The 20,435-nt window shown below is 39.1% G+C and overlaps 1 protein-coding gene across 2 annotated transcripts in view; it reads left to right on the top strand.

Annotated features, from left to right (window-relative positions):
• Positions 1 to 20,435, top strand: part of SORCS1 (sortilin related VPS10 domain containing receptor 1) — a 261,108-nt gene that overhangs the window by 150,550 nt on the left and 90,123 nt on the right. For both annotated transcript variants that reach the window (XM_058841926.1, XM_058841925.1), the window contains exons 4-5: positions 6,380 to 6,538; positions 19,904 to 19,977. In XM_058841926.1, the coding sequence (XP_058697909.1) occupies positions 6,380 to 6,538; positions 19,904 to 19,977 (233 nt within the window). The remainder of the gene's footprint in view (positions 1 to 6,379; positions 6,539 to 19,903; positions 19,978 to 20,435) is intronic.

Below are 20,435 nucleotides of genomic sequence, written 5' to 3'. Positions count from 1 at the left end.
TCTTAAGTCACTGAATAACAGTTGCAAAACAGCTTGTTCCAGACATTTTCCTTGTGTTGAAAAGGTCATTTCTACTTCTGCAATCATTCTGATCCAGGTCATCATTCAAAGGCATTATTCTTCTTCTTTTCTTCAGTGTTAGAAGTGTAATTCTGTCACTGAAGTCTTTTCTTTCCTTACAAAATTGCTGCACTTTCTGAGTTAACAAGAACTTCTGGCAATGAACTACTCCACAGTGCCTCAATTGAATTATTGGTGTATTATTTTAATGGTGTCTTAATGAAATTGCTCAGCAACTAACCTTGTCTTTTAGCTGGCATTAGAGACAGCTTCAAAACTGTCAGCTCTAGCTCATGCCATATTTTCATTTAGGTGCTCATACTGTTACCCAATGTATCTGAAGCAGAAACTTGGGCCAAATTTTAGTGGCATTACTCATGTGCACATTTCTACAGCAGCTGATACATTTCTACAGCCCACGAGGAAAGATTTTTAAAACTTAATGGAGGCCTCAGTCTCCTCTTTCCCTATTAATATCCAATTAAATGCTTGTGTTATTTCTTTCATAATTTTGTCTCCAATTTGTTTGCTCTTGCAAACACGTACTGCTTCCAGCAACTCAATCCTGTAAAAGGAATAGGTCTAATTTGCTTTACAGTAGCACTGCATTTATTTCAGCATTTCATGACCAAAGCAGTTCCTTCCTTTGGATTGTTTCACTTTCTATCTTATTCTAGGTTTTAAGAAAGCTTAAACAATGAATGAGTTCAATTAATTAAAAGCAGAGCACGTTTCTTTGAATGCATGTGTGGAGTGCTGAATCTGGAGGACCAGACTCTCTTTACTCACACTTGCACAGTTATGCACACAAACTTTCACACTCACACACTCTTGTATTCTTGTACACTTATGCACACTCACACTCACTTGAGAAAGGAAATCCAAATTCAGAAGTGGTATGTAAAGTGGCAGAAATGGTATTTCATTATCTTGGGATTCCACAGCACTGATCCTCTTGCTATCAGTCACCACGTGAAAAAAACAAACTCCATAACCCTCTTAAGTTATGCAACTGATAGACAGAGAAACTGGAAAAAATGAAGCTTTTTAGAGAATTTAAGTAGGGAATGCTTTTGTTAGGAGTAGGACATTTCTGGTTTCTGTTGCTGGTTTCTTCTTTGCTGTGTTTTATTACTTGTTCTTCGTGGGTCACCAGGGTTGGGTCTATGCACGAAGCTTGTGATAGGTAAGGAAAGTGAAGGTTCTTTCAGTGGATTTGACCTGATTTGCATTTTATCCCCATTTCTGGTCAGATGATATCTGTTGGTACCTCAGAAGTGAATGAAAAAACATGTGACTCCATGAAATAGATTTCATGCTGTTCCATTTCACTTGCACTATGCTCTTTCCTAAAAAGTATCAGCAAAAAGCTGGTCCAAGTAGAGATGTGAGTGGCCAAAATAAAAGGCTGAGAGCAATTCTGGACATTTTTTACTAAGCCACTAAATCTAGCATTCACAGTAGATTTATAAGACTCACAGTTCCATCTCTAGAAGCAAAATCAGAGTCCCCTTGCTAAGAATTCCTGGGTTTCTTTGTGATGACAGCAATAATACATGTCATTGTCAATGGCAATGTCATCAGCAGAGTTAGCACTGAAAAGGGGTGAAAAAAGTGTGGAGTGTTTTAAGGTCCATAAATTATGTTTGGTTTCCATTTGTCATTTTTATGAAAATCAAATCACGTTTCTCCCTTCCTAGAAGGGAAATGATTAATGGATGCCTTGCATTTGGTTGCAAAAGACTGTGTCAACTGTATTGGCTTTTTTTATTTTTTTTACAGAGGTAAAAAACCCATCCAGCTGGAGGAATAGGAAGTGCAGTGTGTGCTTGCCTTGCCTGGTGTGAATAAGCAGATTCTGATCATTGCTGAACACTGATCTAAAGAGAGTAATCACTCTTGCTTGGGAGAAATAGTCTTTGCTCCTACTCACTCTTCACTTTCATTTAATGTAAGACAGCAATAAACCAGACAAGAGGCACTCTAAGGTTGGTCTCCCACTGCAAAGGGCTTTTGCTGGAAGTGAGATGCAGATTCTTCTTATTCCTGTGTTAATAACTTAATTTTGTAATGGTGGAATCAGAGGTAGTTTAAAAACTGTCAGTGTGAAAATCATGGGCCCAAGTCTTTACATACAGCCCAACCAAGCTGATAATGTTCTCGTTGTGTTGGTAGGTGGGGGCAGGTCATTTCTCTCAGGTAACAAGCAATAGGATGAGGGGAAATGGCCTCAAGTTGCACCAGAGGAGGTTTAGATTATATACTAGGAAAAACTTAGGGTGATCAAGCATTGGAACAGGTTGCCCAGGGAAGTGGTGGAGTCACCATCTCTGGAAGTGTTTGAAAATGTGTGGATGGGGTGATTAGGGACACAATTTAGGAGTGGACTTGGTAGTGTTAGACTAATGGTCGGACTTGATGATCTAACCTAGAAGTGTCTTCCAGCCTTTATCCCATGGCAATTTCACATCCTTTGGCAAGGGAACACCTCAAAAATCTTCTTTGACTTCATGAGCTAGGTTGCCTTTCCCTACAGGCTCTAAGGACCTGGATAAATTTGAGGTGTGATTTTCATATGCAAAAGTCATATTGATTTCTTTGTGAATCAACATCATCCAAAAACATGGTGTTAGCTGGGAAAGCAGTAAGATGCAGTGTCAGGCACTATAAAAGCAGAGCATGATGTTTGATGGAGCAGCTTGCATTTCAGGAAATCCAGCATGCTTTCTCCACAGTGAAGCCCAAAATTAAAAAAATAGTTACTTTGTAATCTCTTTATCTTAGGTATTCTTAGCGATGAAAGTTTATGGCATTTAAACTTAGATTAATTTTTGTTATTGTTTCTGGTTTAGATTTTCATGCTTTTCTTGTTCAACACGTTTGTGTCGGGTTGAACTTTCCGTATAAGCAGCTGCATAAATGGGTAATAGACTACTTCAAAGCAGAAATTGGGTTAATTTATTTAAAAGGAGATTCTAAAGAGTACTTACTCTGTATTTCCTATGCTGAAACAAAAAAAGCATTAAAATTAATTGTACTTTCCCTCCTTTCTCATTTATATTCCAGGCAACTTAGGCAATTAAACTGATGTGACTGCAACTACATTAGCATGTAGTGCAGCTCAGTGAAAGGGTGTTTGTAGAATGAAATGGTTGATGTTGAGATGACATCTGCACTGTTGGCATTTTGGAGGTGGAGGGTCTGATTTCAGAATAGTGCTAACAAGGTACTGTGATCTGAACACCCAGAGCAGTGGCTGGTTGATGCACTCCTGAGGTGTGTCACAGTCATTGAATGGTTTGTGTTGGAAGGGACCAAAAAGATCACTTAGTTCCAACCCTCTGCCGTGGGCAGGGGATGTTCTGGTTTAGTGTCCTTGTAAAGGAATTCCTTTCCTGTGCTCTGAGATCGCTGTGGCCTGAGTCAGAGCACAAGGACTTGATACAGACATTTCCCCAAAATTTTGGAGGGCTAATTTCAGACACACACTCCTGGTGTGCTCTAAAAGGTTTATATAAATACACACAACCTTTCCCTCTTGTTTTGACTTACTTTTCATGCAGGTATCAACTTATTTTACTTATCCAATAAATGCTATCTTTTGGGCTTGTAACTGATTATTTGCACACGGATATGTTGTAATGAAATTTGCTTTTCTTATCTCAGACATGGTGCTGCGGCTGCTGTGCAAGTGGTGACTGGCTCTAACTTGTTTTGCTTTATGACAAGCGTGCAGAGTGATTAGCAGTACAAGGTACAACGGTGGACCAGATAATGCTGAAAGCTGTTCTCATAGTTAGCAATCTGAATGGTGGATAGAGTCATCCATCAACTCCCTGCCCTATCTCTCCCCCTCTGTGTGCCCTCACATAAATTCACCTCAGTTCCACACAGTTCTGCCACATCTGAGGTGCTGTTGGCATATGAAACAAAACTGGTGTGTCCTGCAGCACTTCTACCTGTAGAATGGCTGGTTATCACAAGGCAAAGCCAAGGCTTTTGGAGATCAGAGTCCTGAAAACAAAGTGCTAATAGCCCAGGGTGGTAGTTAGCAGATTAACAGTGTTTGAAAGTCTGTTTAGGCACTTAACATTTATTGATTGCGTGAAGTATTAGGTGCTTCAGTGCCTCAACAGTTTCTCCCTCCATTCCCTTTTTAAGAAATGCAGAAAAGATCACTTTCACACTTCAGAGGAGTGGCCTGACAGCCGATGTGTCAAGGCAGTGATGTGCTTGGATGTGACAGTGATGAGGTCAGATGAGTTCCTTGCCCAGGTACAAGGAATGTGAGGCTAGAGTGGATCTTGATTAACAACTTGCCTTAGAGGCACAATCCAAAGGCAGTGACAAGACTCTTATTAACTTCAGGGAGCTCAGATCAAGCCCATTGATTTGTGCTTATTTCTGCTCTAGTTGCTCTAGTCCAAATTAATGCTGTGCTGTGATATTTCCAAATACCAACATAAACAAAATCCACTCAAGAAGGAAGTAATAAAAACAGGAAAATCATAATGCTTGAATCACAGTACCAAATCAATAAACGTTAAACAGAAGAACCTGGTCCCAGAAATTAGTGTGATAAGAAAAAGTAGCATCACGAATTTTAGCTTCAGGAGCTGGATAGGCTACTTAGTGAGTGTATCATATATTTATATATATTGATAGCTTGATTATTAGTCCTTTCTGTGCAATTTATATAATTTATCAATCTTTAGTTTGGAAATCACATTAATTATATGCTTGGAATATTTGAAAGTGTCAAATGAAAATAAAAATGTTTAAAAATCCACATTTTCATTACTAATTTCTAAAGTATATTTGATATAATAGGAAATTCTACCTTTATGCTACAATTGAAACATTACCCTGTTTTATGTTAGAGATATAGTGGGGTTGTGTAACTGGTCTGAGATTATTCAGGATCTGAAAGTTCAGGGATTTTGCAGAACCCCAAGCTTCTAAGTCAGAGGCCAAGTTGTTATACTACCAAGGAGGTTTCTAGAGACAGAAATAAGATTTGGCAGCTGCTCAATAACGAAGGACATATTCTGTGTAGATGATATGTGTATTTACACCTCCACATACAATAGTTCTTTAGCAGCTGGTGTCTCACAGACACCAGATGCTATGCTTCCTTATAATTCCTAGGTAGCAAGTTAAGTTGTGTCTAACTCTGCCTGCCTAAATGAAAGAAGAGAAGGAAATGGAGTGTGTGATTTTTGCAGTACTCAGACCCAGACAGGAATTTGTTCTGAGAAATGCCAGGTATGGATATTTTCATTTCAGTCTTGTCTAGAAACAGATCAGTGTTTTCCATTTGCAAAGCAACTTAGTAAAAATAAAATAAAAATGTTAATGATTCAAGCCTTCAATACCTTTGCAAGGTAAATAGTCTTTAAAACTTTTCATGTTTTTCAGTCATGATGCCTCATTCCTATTCCTTAGGGGTATTACTCTGTTGCTTGCTGAAATACTGGAACAATCTCTTTTTACTGCTCAGACCTATATATTCTCTTGTGCAGAGACACATGAGAGGAGTAACTCATTATTGCCACTGATTCATCAGCAATGCAGACCAATTAATACCACAGCTAATGGTGTGAAGTAGCTACTACAACTCTAAGCCATGTATCTTTTGTCACTCCTAAACTAATGCTCCTGGACAAAGCTAGAAAGCAAATTTACTGTGCAGAAATTATTTTTGACACACTACCAAATCTATAATTCACAGCACAGTAGAAACTGGAGGTGGAAAGAACCCAGCACATTATCAAATGTGTTCTCGTGCCAAAGCAAGACTGCTTGTTGCAGACAGCCAGGTTACAATATTTTAGGCAGTGAAACTGCCTTCTCTGAAATTTCTGCCAGAATCTAACAAAACCCACCATTAGAGATCAGTCTCTCTCCTCTCTCTGTGTTTTGGGTTTCTTTTCTCAGCAGCTAACTTTTTGTCTGTCACTCCAGTAGATCATTCTTGAAAACCCAAGCAGCCCACTGTGCCTGCCAGATAACTTCTGTGCTCTAGTGTTAGAAATTTCAGGTTTAATTTTTCAAATAAGCTAACCACAGTTTCACGTAGGTCTGGTTTAACTAGTGGTAAAGTCATTCTGCCTATTTGATCGTATGATATGTGTTTATATACATAGCTGAAACATACTGTTTTCATTACTGAAACATTGGCTACAGTAGTTTTGACATTACACTGAAGTATTTTGTAACAGTCATATCTAATAAGCTTCTGTGAAGTTCCTAGCTGCTTGCTTAGTTTTCCATCTGACTCCTCTTAACCACTGTGTTTTCATCTCTCCCTTCCATATAGATTATGCTGCTGACTGATCCAGAAGTTGAAAGCAGCTTATTAATCAGTTCTGATGAAGGAGCCACCTATCAAAAATATCGTCTGAACTTCTACATCCACAGTCTGCTCTTCCACCCCAAACAGGAGGACTGGATCTTAGCCTACAGCCAAGATCAGAAGGTAAGAGTTGTGGGTTTGCTTACTCAGAGCTTCCCCACCTCTCTGTGCCACTGCTGCAGAGCTTTCAGGACAGTCTTTGGGGGGGTGATACCTTTGGAAATACCAGTTTGGTATTTCCAAGCAGAAAACATTGACCGAGCCTCAGTGTAGAGGTCAAAGTAAAGGACGTGGGCATCTGCTGTGTTCCTGGGGCCTGGCCCTCTATTACTGATCTGGCAGTCTGTGTTGATTCATCCATCCTTTTGGCAATATTGTGTGACAGGCAGTGAGCAGAGAAGACAGCTAGGATCCTTCACAACCTCTAATGAGGCTTTTGGCCTCTTATTCGACAATTCTCTTCCTCCAGCTTAGTATCAGCTCCAAGAACAGTATAAGACACTCCTTGTTCCTCTCTGGTTGGCATATTTTCAAGTAGTTTTTGATTTTCTGAGAGGAAAAAGTAGCAGTGAATCAATTTCCTTTGAAGTCCAGTTCCCTCAGTATGGGTAATCCATCAGCCAGACAAATATGCTGTGAGATTTGCCTTCATTTTTTGCTGCCCAGCCTAACACAACAACACAGGACGTTTTTTGTGGAGAACTCATTGTTGGAATTTTTTGAAAATCAGACACATCAGTACAAGTCAGTTTTGTTACAGTGAAGGACCTGATAAACCTCAATCTGTTTAGTTCAACAAAAAGCATATTGAGGGAAAACTTCATATTGTTGTGAATAAATATTTCAATGGGGAAGACAAATCATAGGAGAAACCATTTCAATTTAGTGATGAAAACTTCTAACAAAAATTGATGGTTAGGAGTCAATGGCACATAAACTCAGATGTAAAGTAACTAGCCTTTGGAGCAAACTGCTCAGAGAAATCGCACATTTCAAATCCTGACGTTTCAAAGTTTTTTGAATAGAGTTGGAAAAATACCAGAAGAGTTTGTTGAGCTCCCAGGAAGGCTAGAAGAGTAAAATATCTTGACATTTAGCATACAGGCTTTTACACAGAATAATTTAGTGTTCTCCTTTTTGTTTTGTGTATGATGAATCTCTGAGAATAGAAACTATAAATATAATCACTAAGCTGATGTCTGAATTGTTCGGTTTATACATTGATGTGAGGATCAACATAAAAGTTTGAAATCTGTGATGTTTTCTGCGTAGTTAATTATAAAATAATTAAACTACCAATTATCATTTTGCATAAATTAGGCTTGTTGTTACTCTTACTGTAAATCTGAGGAAAACAAAGGCATAAGGAAACTAAGGTCTCAAAATAATCATATTGAAATTTTTGGAATATTTTCTTCCTTCACTTTACACTCAAAACCAGAATCATTCCAGGACTGTAGCTTAATACTCTTTGCAACTGAGAAAAGCATCTTGCCTCCTAATTATATCTGTACAGTGCAATACTCTTCACTCACCCCCTCCCACAGCATTTTGTGAAGTGTACTATGGTTATACTCTGCTCAGAGGAACATGCAGATTAAATTATGTCTGTGTTCAGGACGTAGTTAGACAAGGCCAAAATGCTTCCTTTCCCTTGTGACTGTTGAGTTCTCTGGACTGATACAAGACAGAACAGAATCTGGTCTCTGATGTCTTTTTAGGACCACCGGAATGAAAGTTACTGTGTTTAATAACAGGAAATTTATTACATGAAGATCAATGAAACTTTCAGTGGGAGCTTTGTCAAGTGGGATATAGTAGAAAATTCATTTCAATCGCTAGGGTATTCATTCTGGTCAGGAAATAATTCTGAATTAGAGACCATACAGCTAAGGCATATTTAATTTATGATTGATGGCTACCAAGAAGACTATCATCACTATTTCATAGGAAATGCCCACTCTTCCACAGAATCCTAAAAGACAATCTGGATATAAGAACAAAGGGTCCCTTTGTGTGTTAACATGAATTTATGGGGTTGGTGTTGGAGTTGTGTGTGTGAGGTGTTTCGGGAGAAAGGATGTAGGCTGTATTATAAAATTTTTTGGTTATGGAATTGATTAGCAAATGGAATAACTGTTGGTAATTCAATTCTGTTGTTGCAAGACAAAAATCAGGTAGCACAAAGTCTGTAGATCTGTACCAATTAACTCTAAAATAGAAATTTGAAAGTATACTGAGTCACAGCCCTGGATAAATTTTCTGACTTCAACAAGCTTTGCCCAAGAACTGTAGCGGGTAACCAGCAGGCAAAGAGTATTAATCAGCTTGGACTAAATTAAACCTAACTCGAACTAAGGGTCAAGTTCAGCCTATGGCTAAGTGTAAATGACTCCCTTTGGTTTCATGCTTGTGTATCCAAAGGCAGAATTTTCTCAGAGTAATTAAGAGGTCCTGCAGGTATTAAGATAATTGCAATGGGAGCTGAGGGGTGCTTTGCAACAAATGACACTGCTGTTAGCTATTTCCTGATCTTGTGCTAAGGCCATATTTAAAGGAAGAGAATCCATTACTCCTTGGATTCCAGGCACTGTGTGCATAAGGACTTGAGTCACCCAAGGAGGCAAGGGAAATACATCTGCTTGGTAGGGAATTTACATTTTGATGCCACTAACTTTGATGCCACTGACTGAAGAGGCTGTGAGGGTTTTCTTGATGGGGACTTTGAAGAGTAAATTGGATTTTGACCAGCTAGGATTGGTGCAGTCATTTAATTTTGCTGTTGACAGGAGGGAGGTGATAATCAACTAGAAAACACTTTTACATCCTTCTAGCAAGACACTTGATTGTTATCATCCATTTGCATCCTATCATTGCAGCAAATTGGATGGGGAAAATCAGGTGGTGAATAGAGCAAGAGCTGGAGAGACAGGAATCACATTGGATCTGGACTGTTCTGGTTCTCAGGAGTTGTCCATCCAGCTGAGGATCGATGAGGGCAAAGCCACCATTAGTGGATGCCTCTCATTGCTCTGTTGTAATAAACAGTAAATGGGTCACACAGAATCATCCCTCAATCTCTTCACAGCCCACTTAGTCTATTACCATGATAAGATCTTTTCTTGTTTGTTTGAATAGGGATTTACTCAATAGCAGGGAAATCTTTTTTAGCTGAAGTAATTTTATGTCCCAGTTTCTTGGGCGTTGATTGTGAGTGAATGTGGTTAATTACTGGGGTTCAGCTGATGAAGGATAACTCCTTAAGCTTCAGTGACTGTGTTGCTTTTGTTCACATATCTTTCTCCCATGTCTCTGCCTTGGGCAGTGGACTTGAATTACCACTGCTGACAGACCAGTCCCTAATTCAGTCATGGCTTTTTCCTGCCAGTCTTGAGAAAAAAAATAAAAAAAAGAGCAGCAAACCATCTGCTGCCTGCACTAATTGCTTCATGATTGCATTAATTGTTCTGGCTGAAAGTACAGTTGTTACTTGGCTGATTCTTGCCACATAATTGCAGAACTACTGCACGCTTCTCCATTTTCTGCATAAAGGAGTTACAAATCAGAAGGAAACTCCAAACACAGTAAAGCAGTGCTTGTGAGGCAAAGGCTTTTTGGAGGTCTTGTACATGTAAGCTCTCACGGGTTTAATCAGCTTGCTTGTAGAATGAGGGGCTGCATTTTATGGGAATATTACTTATGTATTACTGTGTAGTCTCCAAAAGTGGTTTGCTGTGTAATCAGACCGTGGAATATAAGAGCCTCTAGTTCATGTGGAGACATCTTCTGCTATTCAGATGGGCCAGGCACACAGAGGAGTGGTTAGTAATCAGCCAGGAATAACAGAACTATTTGGGGAGATGAAATAAAGGTGAAATTGGGAAACACAAGTCAGACAAGCAAAATGCAGAGTCGTAATTGCCCAGCTCAGGAATAAATGCACAGAGGCACTCAATACTGGAAGGCAGCAACAGAGGCTGAAAAGCAGGTTTAAAATGGAGTTATTGTTGTTGCTTCTCCGCTCTCATTTTAAAGTAACTCTTGAAAAGCGAGGCACCCCAAATTAAAGGAGCCCTGTCAACACAGCACTAGTAAATGAAGAGGTTTATGTTTTGGGGTTTTTTTCCTTTCTTTATTCATTTTGGTCTTTTCCAAATGTCTGGTTCCATCTGCCTTCCTTTATTTGCTGTGTGTATCATGCTGAAGATGAATGTTAGGGACTGATACTCATCTGTATTTTTAAAGTGATGAAGTTTGGCAAATCAGGATTCTGATACTTTTGAGACAACATATCTTCTGACATCAAACCTTATCATCTTCTTCATTTTCCTACATTAAAGGATGTTCACTCCTCATGCATGTAAGTGGAAGAGAAAGGTATTCTTATATCTGGGATGACAGAGAAACCACTTAGAGAAGAGATACAGATTCATATGGCCACAGGATATCTGTGAGAGAGCAGGCCAACACTTAAAAGTGCTTCAGCCCCATCTCTCCATGTGTTTTGGTCTAATACTTGTGTCTGACAGTAGAGTATCTGCCATAGATGTAGCCAGTATTCTCTTCAAGATGTTATGGGCTATTCTGATTACACTCTGTAATTTTAAAACCTTTCATTTCATTGCCTTAGAATCTTTTGAGAGTGAATCCGCTTGGAAAAGGGTAACACCCAGAACCTCCAGGTTCCTTTCAACATAAATTATTCTTCTTCTATTTACACACTCTCAATTTCAATGGTAACAGTCATTTCTTACTTAGATCAGAGAAGGGAGAATAAAATCCAGATTAATTTTCTCAGAAATTGCATCATAGAAAAAAAAGAAAAGAAAAAAAGCCCAACCAAAACAACCAACCAACCAACCAAAACAACAACAAAACCACAAACAAACAAACAAACAAAACAAAAAAAACCCAACAAACCCCCCCCCCCCAAAAGCTATTGCCATCAAATGACCTCCTTTTTGTGTGTTTTTTTTTGCTTTTTTTTCCTTACACTGCTGACAGCAGTGGTGACAACAATTTAGAGGACTGTTCACTTGGGCTAATGTTAGCTGAGGGAGGCTAATCCCATCTAAAATTAATGGAGAGGAAAAAAGCTTCTCTAGAGTGGTAAGCATTAGCCACTTTGAATCATCCTCTGGAAAAGCCTATCTCTTTTGACAGACTGTGGACACAAGCAGGGAGCTAGTTTGCATAAAGCTAACTTTGTCCTGTGTGAATAACTTCCCCTTCCCCTGTGGCATTACTCCTGCAACATTCTACACCATCTGTGTTAAAATTTGGGGCACCACTAATAATCCAAGCCAGTTTTCCAGCAGACTTGAATCGCTCTGATGCACATTGTTGAAGATGGAAAAAGTAACAAGTAATTCCCATGTTAAAAGTTGTTTTCCCCAGCTTTTGCACTTTTTGCTTGATCTTAGATAACTCTTCTGGGTTACCAGCACTTGTGCCAGGGATGCATAGGGCCTTCCTCAGGAAGGCCTTGTGAATGCTGGTACCTGTTTTTAAGCCCTTCCATGTGGTTGTTTTTAAGAAAGCAATGCAGAGAAATGCCCTCATTTGTAGTGGGCTGTGCGTGAGGACTCGAAGCACAGACACCTGTTAGGCATCATGTGTGATAACACATCCTGCACACAGCCCTTTGCAAATACCCCTTGCTAACCCTAGGCAAATTGAAAAGTGTTTTGTGGCAGCCAGCAATCTGAAAATAAACAAGGAAGGCACATCCAAAGAAGAGTAATGGTGCCAGATTGTATTGCCTTATTTTTTTTTAAACTTTCCTTTTAAATTTGCCATAAGCCAGTGCAGAGAGTGTGTTGAAAAATATAGTTTCCTAGAGTATCCATCAGTCTTTTACAGACCTCACTGAGGATAATGTGCTGGGGTAACACTTTAAAATAAAGAATGGAATTAAAAGTGATAGGAATCTCTAATGTTGTTTCCTACTCTAATAATAAAAAGGGAAAAGGAAAAAATCAACCAGCAGAGCCCAGTGGAAGATAGATTTCTGGGCCAGGAATGTGATCAGTGAAACAGAAGGAAAGATTTTCAAGTAGTAATCACTGTGCTCTTTACCACTGACTCAGTCATCTTTAGGCAAATCAATATGTCCTTGCTTATCCATCTGTATAAAGATCAGCCCTCTGTACCCTTAGAGAGGTTGTTCTTTTTCTGGTTTGGGATCCTTGGATACATACTTTTAGTTAAGGGTAGATCTGTTGTTTCTCTGCAAGATTTTCTGTGTTCTATATAAATCCACTTTCCCTATTTACATAAAAAAAATAAAATAAAATTACTTTTTCCTTTCCATCAGAGTTGGATGGTTCAGTGGATTAGGAATAGAGACACCCCATATCACTGGATGTGCTACTGATCTCTGTGGTGTTGAGCAACTCCTGTTAGTTTTCTGTACATGACCAACCTCTGTCTTCTCTTTCTGTCATTTGGTTGAGTGTAATCTCCAAAACGTCTCCAGTTTCTTATTATACAAAGTGCCTGTCAACACTACATTCACTTGAAGCCATAGGTTTTAATATAATGCAAATGATGAACAATAATTTATTCTTAAATTTAAAGCTGTGCATGAAAATTCTGACACTTTGCCCTAAATTCTGCTGTAGTAAGCCTTTCATCTTCTGTTCTCATTCAAATACAATACATTTTTTAAACAAAAATGTGCTTATTTATTGCAGTTATCTAAGCAATTATGAATCTACAGAGTAAATTTACAACACAGCAGAAAGCAAGTGCTGGGTACCCTGTTATCTGTAGCAGAGATAGTATTTTTTAGTGGAGAAGGGAATTAACCTTGAGGACAACATACCAAGTGGAGTGGTAAATTCATCATCCCCTGGACTTGAGATTGGGTGTCTTTCCAAATGATACAATACTGATTCAGCCATCAGTTGTTGGCCTGAATAATTCTCTCTACTGCTTGAATTACGGGTAGAGATGCTGCAGCATCTGTTAGGAGGGGAACACACTGATGATGTTAGAGGCTCCTTCTGTCTTTAAAATATATATGCCAGTCTGAGTCCTTTAAATACCTCCTGGTAAAAAATATGTTTCCTGTTGCTTTTTTAGCTTGTGAGTTGAATGAACTGGGGACATCATCCTAATGCAGATGCTTGCAAGCTGCCACAAAACCAGAGTACTGGCTGATGTGGCTCATAGCTGACAATGTGTGAGGAGTTATTGAGGGATAGGTAGGAGGAAAGCTGAGGGTCATCCTCAGGGTGCTTTGATCTGCTGAACATTCACAAAAGCAGTTGCTGTGTTATGACCATACCTAACAACTCTGCATGGCAGCAGCCCGTGGTTCATCAGCAAAAGCAGCTGCAGACATCACTGCTGTTGGAATGGGCTGTGAAGCAGGTATCTGACAGCTTTATCACTCTGATGTGTTTCCATCAGCATTCAATAAACACCAATTATTGGGTAACCTTATTGATGCTGCATGATTAATGCATTGCCTGCAACTTAAAATGTTCAAAGTCTGTGCAGCATCTTGTGAACTTCATTGCTTCAAGGATATTTAAGCTTCTTAACAGTGGAACTTACAAATAGATCAGAGATCAGCGAAGTAAATGAGTATCATCCCTGTAGCCCATTTCTGCATGCTTTATTTTAGGAATAAAATACCATGCATGATTTCAGATTCTTTTTTATACAACACTTACTGTTCTGTTAAGTGCAGTGTTAAAGGAGAAGAGCCTGGTCCATAATCTGATTCAGGGAAGAGCAGCATACCTCCCAACAGCTGGCAGCTCTGAAGAAGAGATGCCCTGTCCAGCAATTTCTTTAAATGTAATTGACTCTGTTAGACACCCAGGTCAGCTGCACTGGATGCATGTTGGGAACATGTGTCCACCCAAGTCCCTGTTCATTCCATTTCATTCCTGTTTGGAGATGTCTCTTTCACCACTGTGGAAACTTCTTTCCCACCGTGATAATTTTTCATCCAACAGACAGAGTCGGGGGCAAAGCGGTGTGAAAGACCATAAAGGACTATTGTATATGCCTGTAATAAACATGTTCAACCTGAGGTCTTCCTCTGATGCACTAACCCCTCTTTTTCTGCAGACTGCATAGAAAGCAAAATAAATGCAAGAGAGATTTAAATTGGAGAAGTACATCACCAAATTGCAGGAATCCACATGCCTTCCCTACTGTTCATTGCTTTCCTGAGATTTCAGATCAGTTCAAACTACGGTCTTTCAGAGTTTAGTAATACTTGAAAAATGCTCTTATGAACAATGGGAATGATGACTGAAACCTTGTAGAAGACTAGAATTTCTTCAAATGCACCTGCATTTGTAGTAGTAGCAGTGGTAAAGTACAATTTATCAGCAATAAACTTATTTTGCATAAATGAATGAGAAGAAGAAGGACATGCTGGCATGTATTTGAAATTGTGTTGTTGCATCTTCAGAAAACTTTGTCTTTATCCAGTTGGACTCTGTTGCATTTTCAGTTAAATCTAAACTGCTTTTGGTATGTTGCATTCTCTGGTGAATTTGAAATTTGAGGAAAAGGAAGATCTGTCAAAATATTTATCTGGTTCTCCATTTTAAAATCTGGGGCTAAGGTTTACTGGTGTTTTGAGGATTTTTGTATGTGAATAAATGGTGTGTGAAGGGGTGAGGGTGAGCATGAATAGCATTAGTTTTAATCATATCACAGAAACACAAGGGAGGGTTAGAGTCAAGAAGTCAGCATATGTGAAGAAAGTACCAGGAGCACTGGCTAGTAGAAACCTTTTCAAGGAATTAGAGGTGAATTTGAATCAAGCCCAGTGCTTTCAAAGCTGTTCTGAGCTAGTTTTCCAGTTGCATCTGGGTTTTTTTAGGTCAATAATGTAGTGTAGATTGATTTGTTTTGGTCTAATCTGTATCCAGGGAGAGTGATTTGAGAGTGCATGGAAACTAGAGGTGAGAGAAAGAGAGCCTTTTCTTTTCTGAATGTTAGACTAAAGTTGGTAAACCCAGTCAACCCAGACTTCGTGCTGTATTCTATTATAACTTGTTTAGAGGAAATTTCTTAAGTAAAAGAAAAGTAATAGGAACTTCCGTCTTTCTCAAAGTATTTCCCTAATGTAGCTTCCAACATGCAATTTAAATCACTCTTTATTTAACCAGGTTTTGAATGTCTATGTGCATATTTTTTCTTGCATGAGATAAAATAATTGTATAAAATGTAATATCCTCATCAGCATAGGAAGCACATGGAACTGCCCCGTGATTCAAGATCTGTATGTGGAGAAGCACCAGAATCAAATATTTAATCCAATTATTGTAAATGCTGAATGAGCATTTACATCATGGACACTCAGGGTCAGTTGTATCTGCAGCAATCTGTAAAGGCACTAAAGTGAAGATGGAGGCACAAGACATTCCTCACATAACAGCTTTGGCTAGGAAAAGTCACCTGTTGAAAACAGAAGGGGTGATGGTAGGTCGTGACCGGCATAATGACCTTTCAGATGGTATTATATCAGAATGGGTGGGTCAAATAAATTCCAGTTATTCTTAGTGGAACATTTGGGGAAAAAAAAAATCATGTTTTCTCCCTATATTTTATAGAATTTAGTTGGGGTTTTTGTACTGTGAAATGCAAAAGAAAAAATCAGTCAGGTCTGAAGTTGGCATTGGAAAGATCAAGAAGTTAGAAGGGAAAAATAATAATACATGGCAACTGTATCTTGCTGTTACCTAGCCATCCCAGAGCATTTTAAAGTGGAGCTTTCTCTATCGCTGTGAAATGCATGAGCAGCTCTTGGAATTCTCATATAAATTGTAAAACAAAAAAAAAAAAGGAAAGGGGAGTATTTTTTCATGTCTGGTGTAGATAAGGAAAGAAGGATAAGATAGTTCAGTTTTTGGATGTCATCTTTCCCTATTCCCAGAGACAGTGGTGTCATGCTGGGAGGGGGCTGGGGAATTGCCTCACCATTCAAAGGGTTTGTTTGAATCCCTGCTCAGCCTCAGGAGGTATTTGTAACCTCAGAACAGCCTTTTCTTTTCCTTTGCATTTCTTTTTTCTTATATAAATGAGGTGAGTGGTAGGTTTCTACTTCACAGAATATTAAGATTTAAAAAAGCAAAACAAAGCAAACTCAGATGGTTTAATGGTTGCTACACAATCTGCCTATTAAACAGAAAAATAAATGTACAAGAGAAGGAGCAAGAGAATTATTCCCTGATGAACAAGGGTCAAATCTGAGAGATCAATACAAGATTTGTATTCTTCATAACTATTAACTTCATAACAGTTTTGTCTCTGTGAAAACAGAAATGTCAGCTTGGCCCTCAGATGAAAACATACAATAAAATTGTAATAGGTTACTTTTCTATCTGTGCTTGAAAAATAAGCGTAGCAGAGAACTTTAACTTCAGCCTAATAATGCAAATTGTCATCAGACAGTAGTCCTTGCCAAAGAAAACAAAATGTCGTCTTTGAAGGGACTGCGTGCACAAGGCTTTCACAAGGAGTCCCAGGAGAGACAGGGATTTTGTAACAAGAGCAAAATGCCATGCTGGGTTTAAAAAATATCCATTCAAGCACTACAATTGCTAAAAGGGGAAAACTAATCCCAGCTGTATCATAACCTATACTTGACAAAAATATAGCCTTCAAATAATTCTTTTTTTTTTTTTCAGTCTGACTGAATAAACTAGGTTTAAAAATGAATGATACTTAGAATAAAATATCTGTAAAATTTTTTACTGCAATTTTTTTTTTTTTTTGAGGGGGGGAGTTGGTCATACATAAGGTGGGGAATTCCCCCTTTGCTAAAGATACATTAGTGCTGCTTGTGCTGCTGTGAGTCAGTAAAGGCCAAAGCTGGTGCTGAGATAATGGCAGAGGATGAAAAACCTTCTAAAGTCTGGTTATTAAAGTGTCTTATCAAAGACAATGAGAGCTTTGGTATGGGCTCCCAGGGAGCTGGTATTTCCCTTTGAGAGCTGTTGCCTTTTCTCACCTGCTGTCTCCAGCTCACTGGGCACTGGCTTCTAATTGAAGAGTCCAGCCCTGACAGTCGAATTGCTGTATTGCTGTATCCATTTCCTACCTTTGAAGCAGACTTAGAAACTCCTGCATTTCTCCACTTTTTTGCCTGAATCACGTCTTCCTCAGAGCACAGATTAGGAGAAAGCTGGGCTGTCTGGGCTCTGTGCAGCATCACAGCCTCTGCTCTGATGGGGAAGCTGACAGATGCTCCAGGTAAAGGCTCCTCTGGAGGAAGAGCTGTGCTGGAGGAGCCAGGGGAAGCTGTGGCACTGGGGCTGTCAAGCGCCTGGCACTGCAGTGGGACTGCAGGTGTGGAGGAGGGTGCTCCACGAGCACAGAGAAAGCTTTTGCAGCCTGTAATTAATTAATTCTGGGTACTGTTGCTGTCACCAGCAAATTCAGAGAGAGCTGGAAGTTGTGCTCAGGGAAACCAGAGAGGGATAAGGGTAAGAGATACAAAAGTGGGAAAACAAGATTCAGTGTGATGACTGCAGCCATCGGAGCATCAATTGTCCCTGGAGAGCTTGCATCCTGTTTATCACTGGTCTGGAAATACAGAGGTGTTTGCTGAGTTTGGATTGCTCCCTGTTCTTAATTAAAGGATCATATGAGCTTTATTGAAACTTAAATTACTGTATGCAAAAGACAGCACTTGGCACAGGAGAAACTGCTTTGCCATGAAAAGAAAAACATTGACATCAGAGAGATGATAGGTAATAGCAATAGCTTACTGTTATCATGTTTTTTTATTTCTTGCTGCAATTATAAAAAACAGTCTGGAAATGGATTTTGAGTGTGAAGGAGGGAAAATGCTTCCTGTAATGGTAAAGTTCTTGAATAGATGACCTTAAATCACTTTAAAAAGTGGCTGTTCAATGTTCCAAAAGATTTTCTTTAATTTCCAAAAAGAAAAGTTTTCCTTTGTTACAGTTAGGGCTTCCTGAAGTTTCAAATAAAAATGTATCTATAATCTTTTACTTAAGGAAAAATAACAGACTCACTGAAGGTTTGAAATTGGATGCACTTCTATCCACAGAGCTAAACTGTTTCTCCCTCTTCTTACTCTTGTTATCTTCTGTCCCCTCCATCTTCTTCCTTCTCTCTTCTTTGACAATGTTCAAGAGAAAGGGAGATGAAAGAGGTGAATTTTTAGCTTTAATATTTCAAAGTAAATTTTAATACATGCCAGTCTACTGTTTACTAAAAAGCTCATTTAATTAGTTTCTCCATGTTCTTACAAGTTTTACCATAGGGAAGGTGAGGGATATTGGGTTTTGCATTTGGAATCAATATCCAAATAACTAGGCCTCAAAGATTTTTCACATCCCAGTCTCATAATTCTTAAAATACATTCAAATCATCTTTTTGATGAACCCAGAGCTTCCAAATCATCGTTTTTTCATCACAGTTATTCTCACATCCATCTTTCTCTTTCCTACCAATCCACTTCCACTTCATGTTCCAAAAAAATTTGCCATGGTTTGCGCATAAAGATTCAGATCATCAGCATTTTATGTAAAATCCCTTAAGAGATATCATGAAAAGGGAGATAATAGTTCAAAAAACAATGTCCAACATCTGCCTTGCTAGAAAAGGGGACTGACCAAGTCTAACAGGAAAAGAAAGGAGGGGAAACAGGATGAATCTGCAAGAAAAACATAGGGCTGACTGCCTCTCAGTCCTTCCACATGATCAATTTGAAGCTAAATTAATCAAAAGAAATGACAGAACCCGAGTGATCCTTCCCTCTGCTGGCCATCGGAGAATTACTTGATGGCAGCACTTACAGAGAGCAGCTGTTTGTAAGTGCTCTGTAATAGTAACATTTGTGTATCGTTCCACAAAGACATATCAGAGGATTTATAATGCCTGTAACATGCCTTTTTGCTGACCTTTCTCAGGCTGGTTTGGTATTTATCATGGAAAGATTTTCTGACATGATTGATGTATTTGGATATTGTTTGTATAACCAGATGAGGAGAAGGTGTCATGTCATTGGCAGGAGAAGGACAAGAGCAGAGGGAGAATCACGGATTTCCTTGGAAGAAGTAACTTGTGCTGTTTAAACTCATCCAGTCCTGCAAGGGAATCTAGACCTGTTAGAACATTTTTTGGTGCCAGATTGACAAAGCTTCTTAAGGATGGCACTGCTAATGGAAAGACAAAGTCCTTCTGACATAATACTGAGGAAGGCAACAGGACGATGAATTTTCATTCAGGGCAGGTTGCTGGGCTTGCCCAGAAAGTGATCCCTCAGGTAATACCACTTGTGTCCCATATCACACATCTGAGTATTCTCCATCCCAATAAAAGGCACCACAGACATGTTTCAGCTGCCCCAGATGTGCTCCTTTTAGACTGGGATGAATAAAAGTCCAAGTCACTATTTGAGAAGTGGTAGAGGGTTTTTCAGGTTAATTTCTCTGGTATCTTTGTGTTTTACTGTGATTCGTGACTCTTTGTTTTTGTCCACAGTTATTCAGTTCCGTGGAGTTTGGCAGAAGATGGCTGCTTCTTCATGAGGGAGTTACACCAAACAGGTTCTACTGGTAAGAGCGAAACCCTCTTCCTGATTTCCTTGGCACAACTTCCCCACACGTACAGAGGTGTTGGAATGAGTCTTGAAGGCAGTGTGGCTGAATACAGTCTGCACTGCTGATCTGTTGAAATTAATTTAGAGCTGGCATGAAAGGGGCACTGTGTGTTTATATGACATTGGAATACTGGGTCTTTGATCTAGGAGTGATGCAGAACTGAAATATGCTGAACAGTAGTCTGAAGAAAGCATCGATTTAGGATGGGAGAGTGAAGAGTTCAGTCCAATCCTGCTACAATTAAGGGACAAAGGCTTAAGTCTTGGAGGACACTGGCATTCCTACCACAGATAGACATCCTCTAGTGGCTGGTGTTGTGCTTTTAAATACTGTTAGACCTATTTAATCCTTGAAAGTGAGCATGCTACCACTAGACAGAAACCAGTGTAACTTTGACTTACATGGAAAAGAAA

Source organism: Poecile atricapillus, chromosome 6, assembly GCF_030490865.1.
Source record: "Poecile atricapillus isolate bPoeAtr1 chromosome 6, bPoeAtr1.hap1, whole genome shotgun sequence".
NCBI lineage: Eukaryota > Metazoa > Chordata > Aves > Passeriformes > Paridae > Poecile > Poecile atricapillus.
Note: the sequence above shows the minus strand (reverse complement) of the source record. Positions and strands in the feature narration are given on the sequence as shown.